Source organism: Oncorhynchus nerka, linkage group LG4 (genome assembly GCF_034236695.1).
Source record: "Oncorhynchus nerka isolate Pitt River linkage group LG4, Oner_Uvic_2.0, whole genome shotgun sequence".
NCBI lineage: Eukaryota > Metazoa > Chordata > Actinopteri > Salmoniformes > Salmonidae > Oncorhynchus > Oncorhynchus nerka.
Genome location: NC_088399.1, coordinates 10,654,204 through 10,676,353, shown reverse-complemented (window position 1 = coordinate 10,676,353; position 22,150 = coordinate 10,654,204). Strand labels below are relative to the sequence as shown.

The 22,150-nt window shown below is 44.0% G+C and overlaps 1 protein-coding gene across 2 annotated transcripts in view; it reads right to left on the bottom strand.

The window, feature by feature from the left end:
• The window catches only part of ror2 (receptor tyrosine kinase-like orphan receptor 2), a 162,346-nt gene that overhangs the window by 53,402 nt on the left and 86,794 nt on the right, over nt 1–22,150 (bottom strand). For both annotated transcript variants that reach the window (XM_029646352.2, XM_029646360.2), the window contains exon 2: nt 6,064–6,147. In XM_029646352.2, coding sequence (XP_029502212.1) covers nt 6,064–6,147 — 84 coding nt within the window. The remainder of the gene's footprint in view (nt 1–6,063; nt 6,148–22,150) is intronic.

The following is a 22,150-nucleotide window of genomic DNA, read 5'->3' as shown; positions in this document are numbered from 1 at the left end:
AGTAAGGCATCACCGGGGGCAAACTACCTGCCCTCCAGGACACTTACAGCACCTGATGTCACAGGAAGGCCAAAAAAGATAATCAAGGACAACAACCACCCGAGCCACTGCCTGTTCACCCTGCTATCATCCAGAAGGGGAGGTCAGTACAGGTGCATCAAAGCTGGGACCGAGAGACTGAAAAACAGCTTCTATCTCAAGGCCATCAGACTGTTAAACAGCCACCACCTATACAGAGAGGCTGCTGCCAACATACAGACTTGAAATCATTGGCCACTTTAATACATTTCATAAAGGTATCACTAGTCACTTTAAATAATGCCACTTTAATAATGTTCACATATCTTGCATTACTCATCGCATATGTGTATACTGTATTTTATACCATCCTACTGCATCTTGTCTATGCCGCTCTGTCATGGCTCATCCATATATTTATATGTATATATTCTTATTCCATTTCATTAATTTACTTAGATTTGTGTGTATTAGGTAGTTGTTGTGGAATTGTTAGATTACATGTTAGATATTGCTGCACTGTCAGAACTAGAAGCACAAGCATTTCGCTACACTCGCAATAACATCTGCTAACCATGTGTATGTGACCAATACATTTTGATTTGATTTTCTAATTGTAGTTCATTAGAGGAGCAACATAATGTCCTCTTCCCTCAACTTATCCCTTTACTGATTACAGTTTACTAGGAAGAGCCAGAGAATGCTTGGTTGAATAGTGACACACATACACAAATTCAATACAACTTGTACATCCCATCCCCTGGCTCCACACACTACAACATCTGCCTGGAGTACTTGTGGTCCGCCTCAGAGAGAGCTTATGCAATGGAAAAATGGCGCTGAGGAGTGTGCCTAACCCCACTGCACGCAGCAGAGTACTCAGCATAGCGCAGAGCAATGATGTCACCATTTAGGGTTTAATTAAAGGTTCCTAGTACAAATGGCATCCTATTCTCTATGTAGTGCACTTATTTTCACTATGTAAGGAATAGGGTGTCATTTGGAACACCCCCCCCCCCCCTGTTTTCTTCTGACAGCCCAGAGGAAGTGGAAGCTGCAGCTCTGCAGCTGGCAGACAGAGCCTAATAGGTTTGACTGTTTGTGTGCAGTGGTGATTGGAGGACAGTAAACAACGTGTTGAGTGCTGACAGGGGCAATGCAGCGCCACTGGACGAGCCAAAGTACGCCGGAAACAAACGGAGGAGCTCATTTAGAGGTGAAAATGACAAATGAGGGTTTTTAGTTTGGGATAAACCCGTAACATGCTGTCTTTAGGCAAGAAGAGGCGAATACATTTCATTGCAGGAAACACGGCCCGAAGAACTGTTAAAGTACATTTGTATCGATAACTCGTTGCTTTCTTTCCAATCCTCGGGCTAGGGTAATGAAATACATCTCCAGCTGCTGCAGCCCGCATGCGCTTGTAACTGGGCCTGCTCCACTAAAACCCTCAGAGTCCATCGTCTGTCCTGGTCAAAAGCCAAACTACTTTGTGTTCAGTGGCGGGGTTCTTGTGGCGACACGGTTGTATCAAATATCAAGGCTGGAGTGATTTACTTCTCCCCGAGAGATAGACGTAATGAAAAGCAGCTTCCTCCTAAAGCCCATTGCTGCCACCCTGGCGGACCAACGGAACCTCAGTCTTAGAAATGGCTGGGTATGTGTGTTGGATCATGCCACAGCGGTGGTGTTGATGCTTCCAAAACACACAATGGCCGTCCCAAAGCATGGAATCCCACCCCATGTCCCCACCTATGACCCTCATGGCTGTAATTCCCCTCTATCGCCTGATATCGCTGTATCCCATCTCCTTTCAACTACCCAAATTCACTGTGAAAAGAAACTGGCTGGGTATGACTTAGGCAAATTCAAACAAGCACTGTTTGAGGACTTAACCTGGTCTGACAACCCATGTACCTTACTAATACAAACCAAAACGTTCCTTTGCATCTGTCAAAGGAGAGGGAAACGCTGAGATTCGGGAGCTTTGATTTCTCTCGAAAGTTTCAATTTGTTTTTAATTTAATGAATTGTTCCGAATGTGAAGAGTAGACCCGCTCCTCTGAAAACTACTATCGTGTCCCAAGACCCTGGACCGATGGCCAACACAAAGCCTCTATGGTGCAGCATTACACTTTCCCTCTGCCAGTATTAAACAGACCACCCCCCCCCCCCCCCCTCCTGATTTATGCACGCAGTTGACTGGGGGACGCCCTCAATGCACGTCAAACCCCCACCGCTCTTAAACAACATAATTAGGCTGCACATGGAAGATAGAGATCTCGGAGTTTGGGAGGGCTATGTAGTGTTTGATGTTCGTGCCAATATGGCTGTCGGTAGCTTCAAAGCCTCACATTTGCCAATACATATCATCGGCAATCCAGGGTTTACACACATTGGTTTGGGAGGACTATATTGCGTTTGACGTTTGTACAGCCATTCGGGCGCTATTACAAAGTTCGTCTGGTGGTCATTAATTATCCTAATAACATAGAGCGGTGGGCTGATTTTCATTATGAATTTTGGAGTATGGTTTTGGGTGGAGGGCTGTAGAATGGCTGTGCTCCAGTTACTTCCCATCCTTCATAACAGATCTAGGACCAGTTCTTGCAGCCCTAGTCTAACACATTCTGAACATCTCAGCCAATCTGGCCAGGAATCAGTTCTTGTGTGGAACAAATGTACTGTATCAACATGACAGAATAGAGGGGGCCTCCGCTACACGCCTCCACTCCAGGATCCAGATTAGAAAGGGGATGTGTGTGTGTGTGGGGTGGGGGGGGGGGGGGGGGCAAAGGGCTAAAGGAGCTATCAGAACAAATGCTTTTTCCGACATAACGGCTTCCCTCGTCTTCAATCACCCAGAGTCATTGAGGCAGGGAGGCTGGTTGGAGGAGCTATAGTAGGATGTGTTCATGGAATGTAATAAAACGGAATGGGAGTCCAACATGTGGTTGCCATGTGCTTGATGTGCTTGATGTGCTTGACTCCATTCCAGCCATTACAATGAGCCCGTCCTCCTATAGCTCCTCCCCAGCAGCCTCTTCTGAACTTAAGCATGGGATGAGATGAGCTGTGAGGGCCCAGCTGCAAAGGGATGGGAGCTCTGTTCAACTCCAAAAGGCTTTCATTTTGAAGGTTCCCGTGCCGCTACGCTGACGTTCAACACGGGGTTCGCACAGGGGTTTGTTTAGAAGTTCTCTCCTGTACTCCCTGTTCACCCATGACTGCGTGGCCGTGCACGACTCCAACACCATCATCAGGTTTGCTGACGACATGACGGTGGTAGGCCTGGTCACCGGCAACGATGAGACAGCCTACAGGGAGGAGGCCAGTGACCTGGCAGTGTGGTGCCGGGTAAACAACCTCTTCCTCAACGTCAGTAAGCCCAAGGACCTGATCGTGGACTACAGGACACGGGGAGGTGAGCACGCCTCCATCCACATCGACGGGGGTGCAGTGGAACGGGTCGAGAGCTTCAAGTTCCTCGATGTCCAAATCACTGAGGACTTAAAAGTGGTCCACTAACACAGTCGTGAAGAAGGCGTGACAGCACCTCTTCCCCCTCAGGAGGTTGAAAAGGTTTGGCATGAGCCCTCAAATCCTCAGAAAGTTATACAGCTGCACCATTGAGAGCATCTTCACTGGCTGCATCACCACCTGGTATGGAAATAGCACCGTTCTCGATTGCATGGTGCTACAGAAGGTGGTGCGGACAGCCCAGTAGACCACTTGGGCCGAGCTCCCTGCCATCCTGGACCACTATAACAAGCAGTGTGAAAGGAAGGCCCGGAAAATCATTAAGGAATCCAACCACCAAAGCCATAGACTGCTCTCTCTGCTTCCACACGGCATGCAGTACACCAACAGGGTCCTGAACAGCTTCTATCCCCAAGCCATAGACTGCTCTCTCTGCTTCCACACGGCATGCGGTACACCAACAGGCTCCTGAACAGCTTCTATCCCCAAGCCATAGACTGCTAAATAGCTAACACACACACACACAAAATCATAATTTACTCTGCTGCTAATCTGTTTATCATATATTCTGATGCCTAGTCACCTTACCCCTATACATATCTACCTCCATCACTTCAGTATCCCAGCACATTGTTAATATGCTACTGACCCTGTATATAGTCACCTTACCCCTATACACATCTACCTCCATCACTCCAGTATCCCTGTACATTGTTAATATGCTACTGACTCTGTATATAGTATGGTACTGGAACTGACCCTGTATATAGTCACCTTACCCCTATCAATATCTACCTCCATCACTTCAGTATCCCAGCACATTGTTAATATGCTACTGACCCTGTATATAGTCACCTTACCCCTATATACACATCTACCTACATCACTCCAGTATCCCTGTACATGTTAATATGCTACTGACCCTTTATATAGTCACCTTAACCCTATACATATCTGTCACGTTCTGACCTTTATTTCCTTTGTTTTGTCATTATTTAGTATGGTCAGGGCGTGAGTTGGGTGGGCAGTCTGTTTGTTTTTCTATGTTTTGGGGTATTTCTATGTTTCGGCCTAGTATGGTTCTCAATCAGAGGCAGGTGTCATTAGTTGTCTCTGATTGAGAATCATACTTAGGTAGCCTGGGTTTCACTGTGTGTTTGCGGGTGATTGTTCCTGTCTCTGTGTTTGCACCAGATAGGACTGTTTAGGTTTTCGCACATTTATTGTTTTGTTAGTTATTTCATGTCTAGTTCCTTTATTAAAGAACATGAATAACCACCACGCTGCATTTTGGTCCGCTTCTCCTTCACCACAGGAAAACCCTTACAATATCTACCTCCATCACTCCAGTATCCCAGCACATTGTTAATATGCTACTGACCCTGTATATAGCTTCTTAGGTTCTTCTTATTTCTATTTCTCTGGTGTTTTTGTTCTACATTGTGTTATGTTTAGTACTACATTGATACTGATTACTGCATTGTTGGGTTTAGAGCTTGCAAGAAATGCATTTCACTGCACTTGTGCACGTGACATTAAAAACTTAACTTAATCTCGACCCGGGCCCTTCCATTGAACTGCGTAGTCAAATCAAACGAGAGCTTTTCTTACAGCTGTAATATGTGACTTTTTAGGCGACCCAACCAAATTCACATAGAAATGTGTGTCATAGATCTGTCATTGAAAGCAAGTCTAGGAAGCGGTAGATATGTTCTATATGCGTAATATGTATGCTTACTGTTTTTTATACGTATTACATTTGGTTACGTAAACCAGCTTCAAAGAGCAGAAAATACAATATTATTGGTTATGGAAAAGATATTTCACAGCGGTTTGGATGGTACAAGGACTCTCTCTACACTACACTTGCTTGTTTGGTCACAAACTGACATTTGATTTTAGGAACCAGGAAATAGCGGAGCGATTTCTGCATAGTGCATCTTTAACCGAGAAACCGAGGCTGTGTCTCAAAAGGTACCCTATTCCCTATATAGTGCATTAAATGAGGGAGTCATTTGGGACGCATACAGAGACACTCAAGAAACAGGAGAGTCAAGGACATCATTGCGCTTGAGAAGAAGCAGGTCTCTGCAGAGCCTTTTGGGGAGAGGTTTTAGGCCAGGGCGGGACTGTGAGGCCTGGAATGTTCTTTCCAGAGATTCTGTGCTCTGTCACACCACACCGGGTTCAGAGTAACGTGACCAACTACTCTTCAGATCGAGATAAGGGGAGTCCGTCTGTCAGTCAATTCGTCCGTCTGACAGTAAACAGCTGTACGAACTGATAACAAGTAAATATGTGTGTGTGTGTGTGTTTACAGCTCATGTACACTCCTATAGTAAATCATGATTAGGGAAAGGAGAAAAAGAGGGGATGGAGCCATAAAGAGAGAAAATCAGAGAGAAGGAGAGAGGGGGGTTAACTTCAGCTGTGGGTGCTGCTCCACTTTAATAAAGAGAGAGAGAGAGAGAAGGAGGGGGGTTACCTTCAGCTGAGGGTGCTGCTCCACTTTAATAAAGAGAGAGAGAGAGAGAGAGAGAGAGAGGAGAGAGAGAGGGGGGTTACCTTCAGCTGAGGGTGCTGCTCCACTTTGAGCTTCTGCCAGCCCCTCAGACTCCACTGGCTGGGATAAGCTAGGATCTGCTTCTGCTGCAGAGACAGGAAGGAGACCAGAGTTAGGAGGGAACAGAACTCACATAACCCTGCCTTGGTTTGCCTTAGATCCAGGTGTCTGAACAGAAACCTGGTGATACTGACTACAGTGCTGCTGACACATCAAACAATATACCACCTGAAATATTAAACACATCAATATGTTTCTGTTAGTAAATGATCCTATCATCTTACTAAATGTGCAGCAAAGAATGATCCAACAGCTGTCATGTCTCAATGCTTGAAGTCACATACATTTTTTGATTTATGCAAGTCAGTTAAGAACAAATTCTTATTTACAATGACGGCCTACACCAGCCAAACCCGGACGACGCTGTGCCAATTGTGCCTCCCCATATGGTGACTCCCAATCACGGCTTTGGATTTGAACCAGGGTGTCTGTTGTGACGCTTTAAGCACTAAGATGCAGTGCCTTAGACCGCTGCGCCACTCGGGAGGCCCAGAACAAAACGAGAAAGGAGTCTTCATAAACTCTGCCAAACACAACAAGTGGATCCAAAACCTCAATTTAATACAGCCGTTTTGGGAGCAAGGCTTTAGAGTGACTAGAAGGATATACCATCTGATGAAAATTGCCATGGCCAAAAGCACACAAAAAAAACACAGTTTTGATGAAACTATGATATTGTTGTATTCAATCCAACATCTGCCACCAAGAGTGCTGGTCTTGCTACAAGATGAACAAAGATCGATTTTCAGTGAGCCTGGCTAGAAATGCCTTCATTACATCAAAGGATCAACGTTGCCTATTGATTTGCCATTAGACCAATGTGCTACAGATGTTTACGATCACACAATGGATAATTACTGCCGAATTGGTCTCAGGGCACTATTGAAAATGAGATGTATTTATTTATCCCAGAAGAATTAGAAGAAGAAAAATACAAATACATATGTGCACAGAAAAATCATGATTTATATTCATGGTCAAAATTCACAACAGGTTATTTCTCAAAACAATCTGGACATTATTTTGGGACAAACACTCATTCATATGTTCAGTTTTTGATCCAAGAAAAATCTAAAAGATCAACAGATTTATGGTAGTGATTTTCCCCCCCGAAAAAACTTTACGATTGTTAAGAATTGCTTTCCAAAAGTACCGGAAAGAGAGAGAGAGAGAGTTCATCTTATAGGAAACAACACTTTGGCACATAGAATCCCAAACATAGCTGCTGGACAAGTTGAGGTCACTCACATGGTCTGCATTTCAAACGCCACCCTATTCCCTATATAGTGCACTAGTTTTGACCAGAGCTCATAGGTCTCTGGTCAAAAGTAGTGCACTATATAGGGGATAGGCTGCCATGTGGGATGCAATCATGATTACTCTGCAGTAGCGTTTCCCCACAGCTGGGTTAGGAATGTGCTGTGGGGCTGGCAATTAGCGATTAGCACATTAATGAGCGAGTAGCAATGGAGGAGTGTTTTAGCCCTGTCCAGTCCAATCCCCAGCTCCCATGGCCTGACATACACAGGGCTACGTTCAGTAGCCAAATGTTGTCGAACATTGCAGATTGAAATGGCTTGAATAGAACTGAAGCGATTCTCCTTATTCTACAGGTCAGGAGGCATGTTTGTTTTTACATAGAAATATTTATATCTGAACGTTCCACAACTGTGTCCTGCTGAAGGCCCCGGTCACCAGACAGCACATCAGCAGTGTCCTGCTGAAGGCCCCGGTCACCAGACAGCACATCAGCAGTGTCCTGCTGAAGGCCCCGGTCACCAGACAGCACATCAGCAGTGTCCTGCCGAAGGCCCCGGTCACCAGACAACACATCAGCAGTGTCCTGCTGAAGGTCCCGGTCACCAGACAACACATCAGCAGTGTCCTGCTGAAGGTCCCGGTCACCAGACAACACATCAGCAGTGTCCTGCTGAAGGCCTGTGTTCAGTAGGGCACACCATAGTAAATGTATTTAGGAAAATGTGCATTTCTTATTACAAAAATTGTGGTAGTACCTCCTCCATTTATTTCAGTTTTAAAACATTTTCTCCCTACTGGGCATGACCCTGGAAGCCTCAAAAACATGTCCATCTGGTAGACATATCTCACTAGTCTTCACTTCAAATCGATCCAACTCCTAGGTTTTATCACCTTTAGTAGTGTTCAGTGTAATGAAAATATGTCAAGCGCAGACTATTATTACTAACTTCCTGCAAGTCTTCACTTGGAAAAACATCACACTAACATTTTTCTAGTTATAGTGCATGACGATGAGAAGAGTTTAAACGTTGATATGTACATGAGCTCCTTCAAATCATGCATCCTAAATGACACCCTGGTCCCTATGTAAGTGCACTACTTTGACCAGGGCATATAGGGCTCTGGTGTAGTCCACTACATAGTAGTGCACATGTATCGTGAATAGGGTGCCACTTGGGACGGAAACCAAAGGTTTAGCTCAGCTCCCACGGTCTGGTTAAGTCATGCTGAAAAGCACAGCTAGGATCTGAGAGCACAACACCTCACGCAAATTCCATACATTGCAAGACCCATTAATTTGACTGAAGTTTTACCTCGGCAATGGGCCTAGAATCAAATCAGTTCTCAACCCAATTATGTCAAATCAAAAGATTTTCTTTTTTGCAATTCCATTTTTTTTTTATTCTATCCAGACTTCAATTGAGGTGTTCATAAAAAAAACAGCTTTATCTTTGACTGGGCAACATTCTGAAAATAATATTTAAAAATTGGGTGATGGACTTTCAATTGCATTGAAACGCAAACTATTTCCTTACTCTACAATGACGGCAAAACTACTCAAATACCCGTCCTTGATGAGCATATAGGGCTTGTCTGCTAATATAATTCATTGAACTGCTTGCATTTTGACTGCTACTGTATACATCTATATGCACACACACACACACATTACCAGTCAAAATGCAAGCAGTTCAATGAATTATATTAGCTGACAAGCCATGTACGCTCATCAAGGACGGGTATTATATATATATACTCTAATACCCGTCCTTGATGAGCGTACATGGCTTGTCAGCTAATATAATTCATTGAACTGCTTGCATTTTGACTGGTAATGTGTGTGTGTGTGTGCATATAGATATATATATATATATAGTCAAAAGTTTGGTTCACCTACTCATTCAAGGGTTTTTATACATTTTTACTATTTTATACATCGTAGAATAATAGTGAAGACATCAAAACTATGAAATAACACATATGGAATCATGTAGTAACCAAAAAAAAGTTAAACAAATCAAAATATATTTTATATTTGAGATTCTTCAAATAGCCACCCTTTTCCTTGATGACAGCTTTGCACACTCTTGGCATTCTCTCAACCAGCTTCATGAGGTAGTCACCTGGAATGCATTTAAATTAACAGGTGTGCCTTGTTAATAGTACATTTGTGGCATTTCTTTCCTTCTTAATGCATTTGAGCCAATCAGTTGTGTTGTGACAAAGTAGGGGTGATATACAGAAGATAGCCCTATTTGGTAAAAGACCAAGTCCATATTATGGCAAGAACAGCTCAAATAAGCAAAGAGAAACAACAGTCCATCATCACTTTAAGACTTGAAGGTCAGCCAATGCGGAAAATCTCAAGAACTTTCAAAGTTTCTTCAAGTACAGTTGCAAAAACTATCAAGCTCTATGATGAAACTGGTGCTCATGATGACCACCACAGGAAAGGAAGACCCAGAGTTACCTCTGCTGCAGAGGATACGTTTATTAGAGTTACCAGCCTCAGAAATTGCAGCTTAAATAAATGCTTTACAGAGTTCAAGTAACAGACACATCTCAACATCAACTGTACAGAGGAGACTGCGTGAATCAGGCCTTCATGGTCGAATTGCTGCAAAGAAACCACTACTAAAGGACACCAATAATAAGAAGAGACTTACTTGGGCCAAGAAACATGAGAAATGGACATTAGACTGGTGGAAATCTGTCCTTTGGTCTGATGAGTCCAAATTTGAGATGTTTGGTTCTAACCGCCGTGCACGGATGATCTCAGCGTGATGGTGTGCTTTGCTCAAGGTCATTTTTCCCCTTTTTGGCAAGGGCATTCGAACCAACAGCCTTTTGGTTACTGGCCCAACACTCTAACCACTAGGTTAGTTGCCGCCAAAACTGACTCAGTGAGGAATGTTATATGTCTGTAAGGAAGAGACTGTGTGTCTTACCAGTATGAAAGCATTACTCAACAGGGATCTCCACCGCTAGGACGTTCCTTGTCCTAGTCCCAAATGGCACCCTATTCCCTATATAGTGCGCTACATTTGACCTTAGCCATACGTTCCGAAGAGGGAGGATGAGTTATGGCTAGTAATGGAGCCAAAACCAACACGGAGGGGGGAGTTCCCATGTCAAATGATCGTCCCATTGTTGTGGAAATACGCCTGGGATTACTTTTACAATGTACATAATACACATACTCTTTCATGGAGAAGCTTACCTCAGAAAAGGCACAAAACCATTTCCTAAAATAAAAACAGGTAAGAGAAGAAGAAAAAGTCTGCTTGTTTAAATTAGCCATCTTTAAACTACGCTTAATGTTTAATGGCCAGAAGCATGAGAGAGAGAGGGAGGGGGGGTTACCTTCAGTTGAGGGTGCTGCTCCACTTTAATAAAGAGAGAGAGAGAGAGAGAGAGAGAGAGAGAGAGAGAGAGAGAGAGAGAGAGAGAGAGAGAGAGAGAGAGAGAGAGAAAATCTGACAGCTGACCTTGGTGAGAAAAAAGTTCTCCAGTGTCCTAAGGGGGGGGGGATGAATGAATGTCTGTCGTAGCGCAGGAAGTCATAGTAATTTATGTTCGCCGAGTAACAAATGAATAGAAAGAGTAGATAATTGTTTCAGTGTTAACAACGGCTCCGTGAGATACTTCAATTTCACCGGGAGTAAGTAATGAGTCTAGAGGCTCACAACTTACAACAAAGCCAATGCTGCTCAGTGATCTTCATTTTACTTCAAGTACAATCTGTCATATTCAGTTTGAAGGTCCAATTTATTTATTACTTTTATCGTTTTATTTAACTAGGCAGGTCAGTTAAGAACAAATTATCATTTTACAACGACGGCCTACACCGACCAAACTCTAACCCGGACGATGCTGGGCCAATTGTGTGCCGCCCTACTGTACTCCCAATCGCAGCCGGTTGTGATACAGCCTGGAATCGAACCAGGGTCTGGCGTGACACCTCTTAGACCGCTGCGTCACTCGGGAGCCCCAATGCAGATGTTTTATATCAATATCAAATCATTTATGTGTAACAATTAAGTGCCTTACTGTAATAGTTCTCCATAAAAATTGTTTTAAAAAATAAATTTAAAAAAGCTTTTTAGCAAAACAAATATTTCTCAAGCAAGAATTTTTCTTGGACTGTTTGGAACTGGTCTGTGGGGAGGGAAAACTGAAAACTAGCTGCTATTGGCAGAGAGGTTTGGAACTCTTTGTTACTGGTCTATCATTGATATATTAACTATTTGAACACCTGGTGATGTCACCGGGCAGTCTGAAACTCCCCTCATGCAAAACCTGCTGACTAGATCGTCCTGTGTAGACTGTATTTTCAACCAGAAACTATCAGGAAATAACACTGATCAAATTGTTCACCATTTTACAGTGTTAGTTTCTACAGCTATTGTACGATATGATACAAAATGCAGGGGAATTTTTTTTTTTGACTGCACTGGGCCTTTAAATTTAGACTAGTGTACTGTATATTCCTGGTAGATAACCATGAAGAAGAACTGTTAACATTAGGACCCTTCAAGGCCATTTTTGTCCGACTTCCTCAAAAGGCACTTTGTAACATGACCCTTCCAGCACTACCTAATGTCCTACCAATGACACCTGACACAACAAAGCCCTCCCTTCATAATGAGCGCCAGTATTAATCATAAAATAGATACGATGTTCTCCACCTCCCACCCGTGTAGAATGGGCTGATGCACAGAAACAGAAGTACAGAGAGTGAGAGAGGGGGAGAGAGAAGAGAAGGGCAGTAAGAAACCAAAAGAAAGACAAAAAGAAACAGAGGTAGAGAGAATGACAGAAAGAGAAAGAAAGGAGTAAGAGAGAGAGAGGGGAGAATGGAGAGAGAGAGAGAGGGGAGAGTGGAGAGAGAGAGAGAGAAGAGACAGCGCGACATTGGACTGAGGAGCTAGCTGATTATTTTGTCTCTGTGACAGTGGAGCCCTCGAGGAGCCCACAGTGCCCCCCGAATCACAGCCACCTTTCACAGAGGATTCTCCTTTTTCAACATCCGCTTCTCCTGGCAACGGCCAGCCCAGCCACTCCAAACACTCATAGAGACGAGAGAGGAGAGAGGAGGCAGTGGAGTAAGGAGAGGGGGGGGCAAATGGCCTCCAGCCCCCACTGGGGCTTAGTTGGGCTCCAACGAGGGGAGCAGCAGACCCCCTTGGCCCAGCCCAAAATGTAGGAGCTTGTTAACACTCCTCGTGCCCCTCAGGAGAGCCATTTTGACCAGGCCTGTTTTGCCAAAGTAATAAAATAAAAAAGAAGAAGTTGAATAAAATAATGAAATTGAGCAGCTGGAAGCCTTGTTGGGACCAACACAGTATTAAAATGCAACTTCAAAATTCACAAGTCTTCAGCGTCTACAAATGTCATTACTCAGTGTGGATGGCTGATGTAAGTATGTTCGCATCATTACCCCTCTTCATAGCACTTGTTGACAGCAAGGTAACAGATGCTTGAGCTTTCAGGATTTCTCCAGTAAGACTCCAACTGGAGCACATCTCTGTCTGCAAAAGCCCTTAGAGCAGAAGAGGCTGCTTGGAGACAAACAGCTCCTGGAGGTGCCTGACAGCCGTTAACTTGCAAATGCAGTGACCTGGAGTTCCATGAGTGTGTAGAAATGTTGGCAACGTTGTGCACACGGAGTCCATCTCTCTCCATTTAAGATGAAGAATGAATTGAATGGATGGATGAATTACAAAACCCCATGCAAACGGTTGGGTTCTCTCCTTCCTGTGGATCGTTTATTTGCTGAAAAGTTCACTTCTTTTGACCAGAGCATTATGGACCCTGGTAAAAAGTAGTGCACTAAATAGGGAATAGGGTGCCGTTGGACCCTGGTAAAAAAAAGTAGTGCACTAAATAAGATACAGGGTGCCATTTGGGCCACATCCAGGGAGACGTCCAGGGTCTCTCAGGCTAAATGTTCAGGACTAAACACAGAGTCACTCTGGACTCTCTCTAAGACGCTGTGACCCGGTGAGAGCCTGCTAGCTAAGTGCATTGTACTCCACATTTGGTGATCTATGGCTCTGGACCAAGTGGTGCGTAAGTTAGGCCTTGCTCTGTAGTTTATCCTCTGGTTCAAGTTTGAATCCCACATACTATTTCCAAACCAAGGCCTTTTCAAGAAATTACATCATGGCCTAGCAGTTAAGAGCGTTGGGCCAGTAACCGAAAGGTCTCTGGTTTGACTAGGTGAAACATCTGTTGATGTGTCCTTGAGCAAGGCTCTTAACCCTAATTGCTCCTGTAAGTTGCTCTGCATAAGTGTTTGCTAAATTACTAAAAAAAAAAAAAAAAAAATGTAAACCTTGAGAATTTCAGTGGGATGCTCGTATCATATTACAATAGCCATTACACACATCCTATCCTTTTATGAAACTAGACTGAGGACTCGGGTAAACCTGAGCATGCATGCATATGTTTTTCTAGCCTGAAATGTACCTTGCAGGTGGATTGTGGTTGGACAAGGTTTGGCCTCTCTCCAGTGGACTGCCAATAGCTCTTGTTATCACGCTACACAGGTGCACATGCCCAAATCTGTGTCGTCCCAGGGAGGTAAAGGTGGGGCCTTATAAGGACTGTGAGGATTATGGAATTTTGGGTAATGATGAATTGACAAATGTTTTGATATTGTAATTCGTCTTTAAAAATGAGCTATGACATACCTAACGAATACAACACAGTTTTAGAGACAACACAGTCTCAAGAACTAATGGTTGGAACTTTTGGAAATGAAGCTTCTCCTCCTGACCGCGCCGTTCTGTTCGTAAAATGATTACCAACTTTACTCATTTTTATTTCTAATTGAAAAACTGCTATTGGATAAACTGTATCTAATCGAATATGAAGTTGAATCCCCCTTCTCCTAAAATAAATGTATTAAGATGATGGACGATTAAATGTTTTTTGTTCACAGATATTGTCCATTATTGTCGGTCACCCTGGGACCTATTGCAGCTTTCATTATGTCATTGAATCTACCGCCCTCTGACTTCAGTATTACCCAATCTGAGATACAGTAGATTATATTCATTTACAGCTATATTCACTTGATATGTACATTCCTCAGTATTACCCAATCTGAGATATCTTTATATTAATTTACAGCTATATTCACTCGATATGTACATTCCTCAGTATTACCCAATCTGACACATCTTTATATTAATTTACAGCTATATTCACCTAATACATACATTTCTCAATAAGTAACAAAAACATCACAGTGGACTGCACCTCGAGTATTCCGGCAAGAGGCAGAACATTAGAAACAAGTGTGTTTATTAGCTAATAACAAATCACCAAATGTAACAGCGCATGAGAGAAAGTTGGAATCAAACTCGTCATATGGTAATTACCGTAAATTGTCCTTTACATACAATTTACAACAGCTTGAGTAAATCCACTTGCGGTAAAATGTAATAAATGAAATAAAAAGGAAAATCATTGGTATAAAAGTAAGCAACTTCATGTTCCCAGAAAGAAAGAAAGAAAAAATAATGATGGTCTGATCCTAATAAGACCCTTATGGAAAATATCAAAACTAATGATATTTTTCTAAAAACGACTAAAAGGCTCCAGCAGTGTGCAAACACAACAGTACAGTGTTGTAGTGTTGGAAATACTTCAAGGTGTTTCCACCCCCATGCATCACTGTAGAAGCCAGGGTTGTGGAAAAGCAGCGTGCAAACACAACAGTACAGTGTTGTAGTGTTGGAAATACTTCAAGGTGTTTCCACCCCCATGCATCGCTGTAGAAGCCAGGGTTGTGGAAAAGCAGCGTGCAAACACAACAGTACAGTGTTGTAGTGTTGGAAATACTTCAAGGTGTTTCCACCCCATGCATCGCTGTAGAAGCCAGGGTTGTGGAAAAGCAGCGTGCAAACACAACAGTACAGTGTTGTAGTGTTGGAAATACTTCAAGGTGTTTCCACCCCCATGCATCGCTGTAGAAGCCAGGGTTGTGGAAAAGCAGCGTGCAAACACAACAGTACAGTGTTGTAGTGTTGGAAATACTTCAAGGTGTTTCCACCCCCATGCATCGCTGTAGAAGCCAGGGTTGTGGAAAAGTGCTAACAGGAATCAATCAATTGGGTGTTTTAGAACAGAACCCTTAGACCACCCTTACACACAGCAGGCACATTCAAGGTCTCCGTGTGCCCGAGGCCATCCGCCTGGTTAACAGAAACATTAAAGAAGACCTAGGGACTATTCTAGAGATAGTTTAGCCCCGACATTAATTAAGAACTGTGGCTAGCATTGGACTTGTAGTTTCTTAAATTGCACCATGGACTTTTAACTGATGCCTTAATGTTTTTTTATTTATTATACTGTGAGTTTGTCCTGTCTGAAGCCCTCTGTCAGCACTGAACGAATTGCCCCTAGGGGATTAATAAAGTTGTATTCTATTCAACCTTGGCCTGAGCTACGTCCCAAATTACACCCTATTCCCTATTCAGTGCACTACATTTGACCAGGGCCCATCTGGCTCTGATCAGAAGTAGTGCACTACAGAGCCTGGGAACAGATGTGTGTGTGTGTGTGTTTAAATTCAGCACGGCATATTCCTACCCTTCCAATATTTCCGCATGTCTCTAGCTGTTGATGTTTGTCATTCCAAATGTCTAATGAACATGGTAGCCGGTAGCCTGGTGGTTAGAGTGTTAAGACTTGTAACCGGAAGGTTGCAAGATCGAATCCCCGAGCTGACAAGGTAAAAATGTGTTGTTCTGCCTCTGAACAAGGCAGTTAAACCCACTGTTCCTAGGCTGTCATTGAAAATAAGAATTTGTTCTTAACTGACTTGCCTAGTTAAATAAAAAGGTAGAAATATATACAAATCTTTCTAGCAGCTTCTGAGGCTGTTCTTTACCAGTCATCCTCTGAACACAACAAACTGAATAGTTTATTATTCACCGTGTGCATTCCATGTGTGAAGTCGTTCAATATATTTTGATCTGAGCAGTACACCGAGGGTAGTTATGAACACCAAAAACACTACAACCCTCTGTTCATTGACGCTTAAGATGAGAAATAGCCTCAGATATGACACGGTCAGGTTTAAGGGTGGCCTACTGTATTTGCTTTAGTCACTACGATCACCAATGAACTGATTGAACAAAGGCCTTAAAAGTGCTCAGCATGTAACATGTTATGCCTGCTGCGCTAAAAATACGACACAAAGCCTTTGATTCCAGTGGAGCGGTGCATTTTTATGCCAAACGCAATTACATAGCGGAACAGCCGACTCCTCAGATCTTCCACAATTACGGGATAACGACAGCTCTCTCCGCAGACATAAACTACACTCCACGGAACTCGCAAGGTTCTGTGTTTATTGTCAGGAATTCTGGTAGTCATAACAACACCTCTAAATATAAAATTGCAACAGGTCATTAGACAAATACAGTACATGGAACAGAAATGTTCAACACCCAACCCCCCCCCCAATTGGTATATGCCATGCCACCATGTGTCCCAATAGCTGTAATTAGGGTGGCAACATGTTGTGACATTCTGAAAGGTCGGTTGGGTTGGGGAGGTTGATGTGAAATGTAAGGTCATGCCTTGAACTTCGAGCTTAAACAGATGTAATGAATCATATCAAGGATCAGCTGTGGTGACAAGAAAAACATGGGGAAATAATGTCGTCTCCAACTTTTTGGGGTTTCGAGGGTTCTGAACATTGCACTTGAACAGTTGCACGGTTCAGTGAATCTGATGTGACTGCCGTTCATGCAGGTACAGTAAATCATGGTACAGAAGCTCAGCTGAACAGGACCACCCCATATCGTGTGCCTGACTGAAAGTGCAGTAATGCAAAGATATATGGACCCTCTCGGCCAATGGGGTAATTAAATAAATCAACTGGTTGCACAGTGAGCAATAACATCGTACAATGTTAGACTGTGGAGGTCCGTAAGGGAGATTACTTGGCCTTTGCCCAAGATATAACACAGCTTACTGTCCCATAACAGTATTTTGCAGGAGCGATAATCAAATGTAAGAAATGTGATTATGTTAAGGCAAAATCTTGGCTGATTTATTACTTCTTATTTCCATTTGTTAGAATAGGTTCACAGGGCTACTATCCTGCATGGCCTTGTTGAACTGCAGGGAGTCCAAGTTCCTGGGGTCTGAACAGGCATGTTTGGTCCACTGCCTCATAAAACCTCTGGTCCAATGCAGATGCTGGGGGAGATGAAGGATGGAGTGGCCGAGTGGGAGACTTACAGAGATGCTGGGGGAGATGAAGGATGGAGTGGCTGAGTGGGAGACTTGCAGAGATGCTGGGGGAGATGAAGGATGGAGTGGCCGAGTGGGAGACTTACAGAGATGCTGGGGGAGATGAAGGATGGAGTGGCTGAGTGGGAGACTTACAGAGATGCTGGGGGAGACGAAGGATGGAGTGGCTGAGTGGGAGACTTACAGAGATGCTGGGGGAGACGAAGGATGGAGTGGCCGAGTGGGAGACTTGCAGAGATGCTGGGGGAGACGAAGGAGATAGTGGCCTAGTGGGAGACTTACAGAGATGCTGGGGGAGACGAAGGAGATAGTGGCCTGGTGGGAGACTTAGAGATGCTGGGGGAGACGAAGGAGATAGTGGCCTGGTGGGAGACTTACAGAGATGCTGGGGGAGACGAAGGAGATAGTGGCCTGGTGGGAGACTTACAGAGATGCTGGGGAGACGAAGGATGGAGTGGCCGAGTGGGAGACTTACAGAGATGCTGGGGGAGATGAAGGAGGGAGTGGCCGGCTGGGAGACTTACAGAGATGTTGGGGGAGACGAAGGAGATAGTGGCCTGGTGGGAGACTTAGAGATGCTGGGGGAGACGAAGGAGATAGTGGCCTGGTGGGAGACTTACAGAGATGCTGGGGGAGACGAAGGAGATAGTGGCCTGGTGGGAGACTTACAGAGATGCTGGGGGAGACGAAGGATGGAGTGGCCGAGTGGGAGACTTACAGAGATGCTGGGGGAGATGAAGGAGGGAGTGGCCGGCTGGGAGACTTACAGAGATGTTGGGGGAGATGAAGGAGGGAGTGGCCGGCTGGGAGACTTACAGAGATGCTGGGGCAGACGAAGGATGGAGTGGCCAAGTGGGAGACTTACTGAGATGCTGGGGGAGACGAAGGAGGGAGTGGCCGGCTGGGAGACTTGGCACGAGTAAAGGCTCTTGAGCGTGCTTCTCAACCAGACTAATTTATTTTCTGCGTGCTCATCAGTGTGAGGGAGTAGCAGTGGTGAGGGGTTAGAAATGGTTCCCTGAAGCCTGGAAGACTTCCCAACCATTTCCTCCCTCCCTTCCCCTCGCCAGAGCAGAGCAGGGAGCTGCTGCTGGAATCCAGCTCAGGTTCACAGAGTTAAGATCAGAGTCTTCCATCAGCCATTTACCCCGAGCCTTTCAGAAGGTCCAAACAACACGACAGCTGGAACCGTTGAAATTATCCATTTAAAAAAAAGCTACATCAGCAATAAACTTTCACAGACAAGTGACAAAGACATTTTGAATTTATGGTAAAATAAGATTGTCAATAAATAAAAGGGTAAATGTTAAATGTGGAGCACTATACCAGTACTGCACTTCTGAGTAAGTCTGTAATGATGTAGTGGTTACAAGGTTTGTTGCAGAAACACTGAAATGTAGGCTATCGATCTCCATGGCATTTATGAATGACAGTGAAACGGTTCTCTGAATGACTGCAAGCAGGTCCACAGGAAGGCCTCTGTGCATTACGGACGTCAATAAAGCTCTACAGCGATAAGATGTCATGAAAGTCACTGTCGCTAGCCATAGATTCTTTATTTCTGCGTCCCATAGCCTGTCAGGGTTCAAGGTCAACAAACATGATTAATATGGTGGGTAAACAGTTCCAGTCAAATTACAGTCCTGATTCCAGTCAAATTACAGTCTGTGTTTTTTAATGGACTGGCAGCTCAGACATTTTTCCTCACAAACAATTTAGTCAAACGCAATTCATAAGTCAACATAATTTAATCTCTTTAAGTTTCCTATGGGGTGGGATACCCAGCCAGCTCTTGCCAGTGAAAACATTAAGAACATGAGTTATCTCTCTGGGTACGCTCAGATCAAAGCTATAGCGCTGCCTCGAGAATTTCTAAAGGAACTCTCCTCCCTGTGGGTAACAAGGGCTCTTATAGATGCCTCCAGTCCAGTACCACTTCAAATTATTAATCACCACCTAACTACCCTGGGTCATGACACAGTACACAACATGATGTCTGCATGCATATACAGTGGGCCTCTACTGTGAATGGAAATAATGGATATGTGGCTCCCATTTAAGTAAGTGGAGAAACGTATTAGTTTGACTAGACAATCTCTGGTTCCGTATGAGAAAGCGAGAAAAAAAAAATGTTTAAAAAAATAACTAAGCATTTCATATCTAAATATGAATAATAGTGTCCCACAAGGTGGCTAAGCCCAGTATCACTTCCAGGGCAACAATTAGTCCTCTAGTATGCATGTAAGGGTCACAACTAGAACCATTAAATAAGGCCAGAAACAACTTTATAGTTTTGTCCAAGATGCCAAAGCGTGGAGTTACCGGAGGTCTTCGAGGTTGGTAGGACCTACATCCGTTAATGTTGTTCTGCTATGCCTCTTTATTTGCAGTTACCTAAGCAACCAAGCCTCTGGTTCGAGGTGTTAAACCGTTTGAATGTAAACAAGCTTTATGACTAGTCCTGAAAGACTACAACCACTCACAGCCAACAGAAGTCTGATTAGCTATGTGAGGCATTCATCTCGTTTGTTCTACCCCCAGTGAATGGAAAATGTAAGTTCATGAGAGGAAACAGGTTTAGTATTTTTAGGGGCAGTTGGAGAGATGGCTGCTAAGCTAGTCTTCCTAGTGTGAACGTAACGCCATCAGGAGAGCAGGGGGGGAGGGGGGGGGGGGATAGCTTCATTCAAGTTCACTGTTTATTTTTCCTACAAGGAAATGTAGGAGAAATAAACAGTGAGGGAAGATGACCCCTAACAAAACCCTGGTCAATACCCTCAGGTCTGCCCTTTTATATCTATACAACAATAAGACAAAGGCCCATTCCTTTTCCTGACTTACTGAGGATTCTTGAGGAAAAGAGTTGTTTAAATGTGTTGGCAACAGGGTGCTATTCAAAACAATGGCACATGAAGATGCAATGAGCACTTAGGGGGTAATCAGGTTACCAGACAGACTGCTGCATAGATTGCCAAGGCAACTAGTGTCAGCCCCCGACAGTTTGTGGCTTTATGGGACTAAATGATTTTACGTCCCCTTGCTTCCTTCGATTTGACCGTACTGCCCATTTGGTAACCTCAGCCGCAAGCGAGGTATTTGTCTTTCAGAAACTGTCCCCTCCCACCAGTGGCACGTTAAATGATTAATAATGGACTTCAACGATAGTGAAAACTAACAAACTATGTTCGGCACTATCACAACTTGCAACTGGGAGTTTGGGTTGAAATTTCTCCCTGCCCGTTTCAGCGCTTTATGCGCTGCGAAGACTGTTACAAATTGGCATCTCTTTTGTCTCACTTACGACCCCCTTCTTACTGACAGCAGAGTGAAACAGCAATGGCGCTAGAAAGCAGTATGTGGAAAACTGAATGTCTGAGCTAGATTTTTTTTTTTAACAGATAACATGAGAAGACTCCAAGTCAACTGTGACAAAGGGCCACGTTTACCTTTTTAAATTACCCACAGTCAACGTGAGCTGGGCAATGTGACCCATCATAGAGGCTTTGCGGTCAGTTCATTATCCCTAAAAATGTCTTAAGGCTATTTTCACTGATTCACAGCATGGCGCTTCATGAATCTTTATTGTTACGCAGTAGGAATAACAAATAAATGTATGCACAATGTCGTACGCATCTCATGCCACAGTCAGCCCGACTACACGAGAGTAGTCTCCCCACGCACATTGTAATTTATGGGTTGGTGTTTTATCACGATCCGGCTCCATTTCATTTTCCATGGGGTTTGAAGCCTTGGCAGCATCCTTAAAACCAACAGCCATTTCCTTCCTCTGACTGGTTAGAGAGTGAAAGACATTGCGTGACATTCACACCAGTTATGACATGAGCGTTTCCTCCAAAAGTTGAGATCCTTCCCCAGACCCTCAACACCACAATGAATGACTACAACATTAGGTTCATCAACACTAGTTTATAAGGGAAGGAAATGTGAGAACGCGATGAGAAACATTGAAGAGGCTAGAGAAGGTGAGACCGTGATGAGAAACATTGAAGAGGCTAGAGAAGGTGAGACCGTGATGAGAAACATTGAAGAGGCTAGAGAAGGTGAGACCGTGATGAGAAACATTGAAGAGGCTAGAGAAGGTGAGACCGTGATGAGAAACATTGAAGAGGCTAGAGAAGGTGAGACCGTGATGAGAAACATTGAAGAGGCTAGAGAAGGTGAGACCGTGATGAGAAACATTGAAGAGGCTAGAGAAGGTGAGACCGTGATGAGAAACATTGAAGAGGCTAGAGAAGGTGAGTCCGTGATGAGAAACATTGAAGAGGCTAGAGTAGAGAAGGTGAGGAGAAACATTGAAGAGGCTAGAGTAGAGAAGGTGAGACCGTGATGAGAAACATTGAAGAGGCTAGAGAAGCTGAGACCGTGATGAGAAACATTGAAGAGGCTAGAGAAGCTGAGACCGTGATGAGAAACATTGAAGAGGCTAGAGAAGCTGAGACCCGTGATGAGAAACATTGAAGAGGCTAGAGAAGG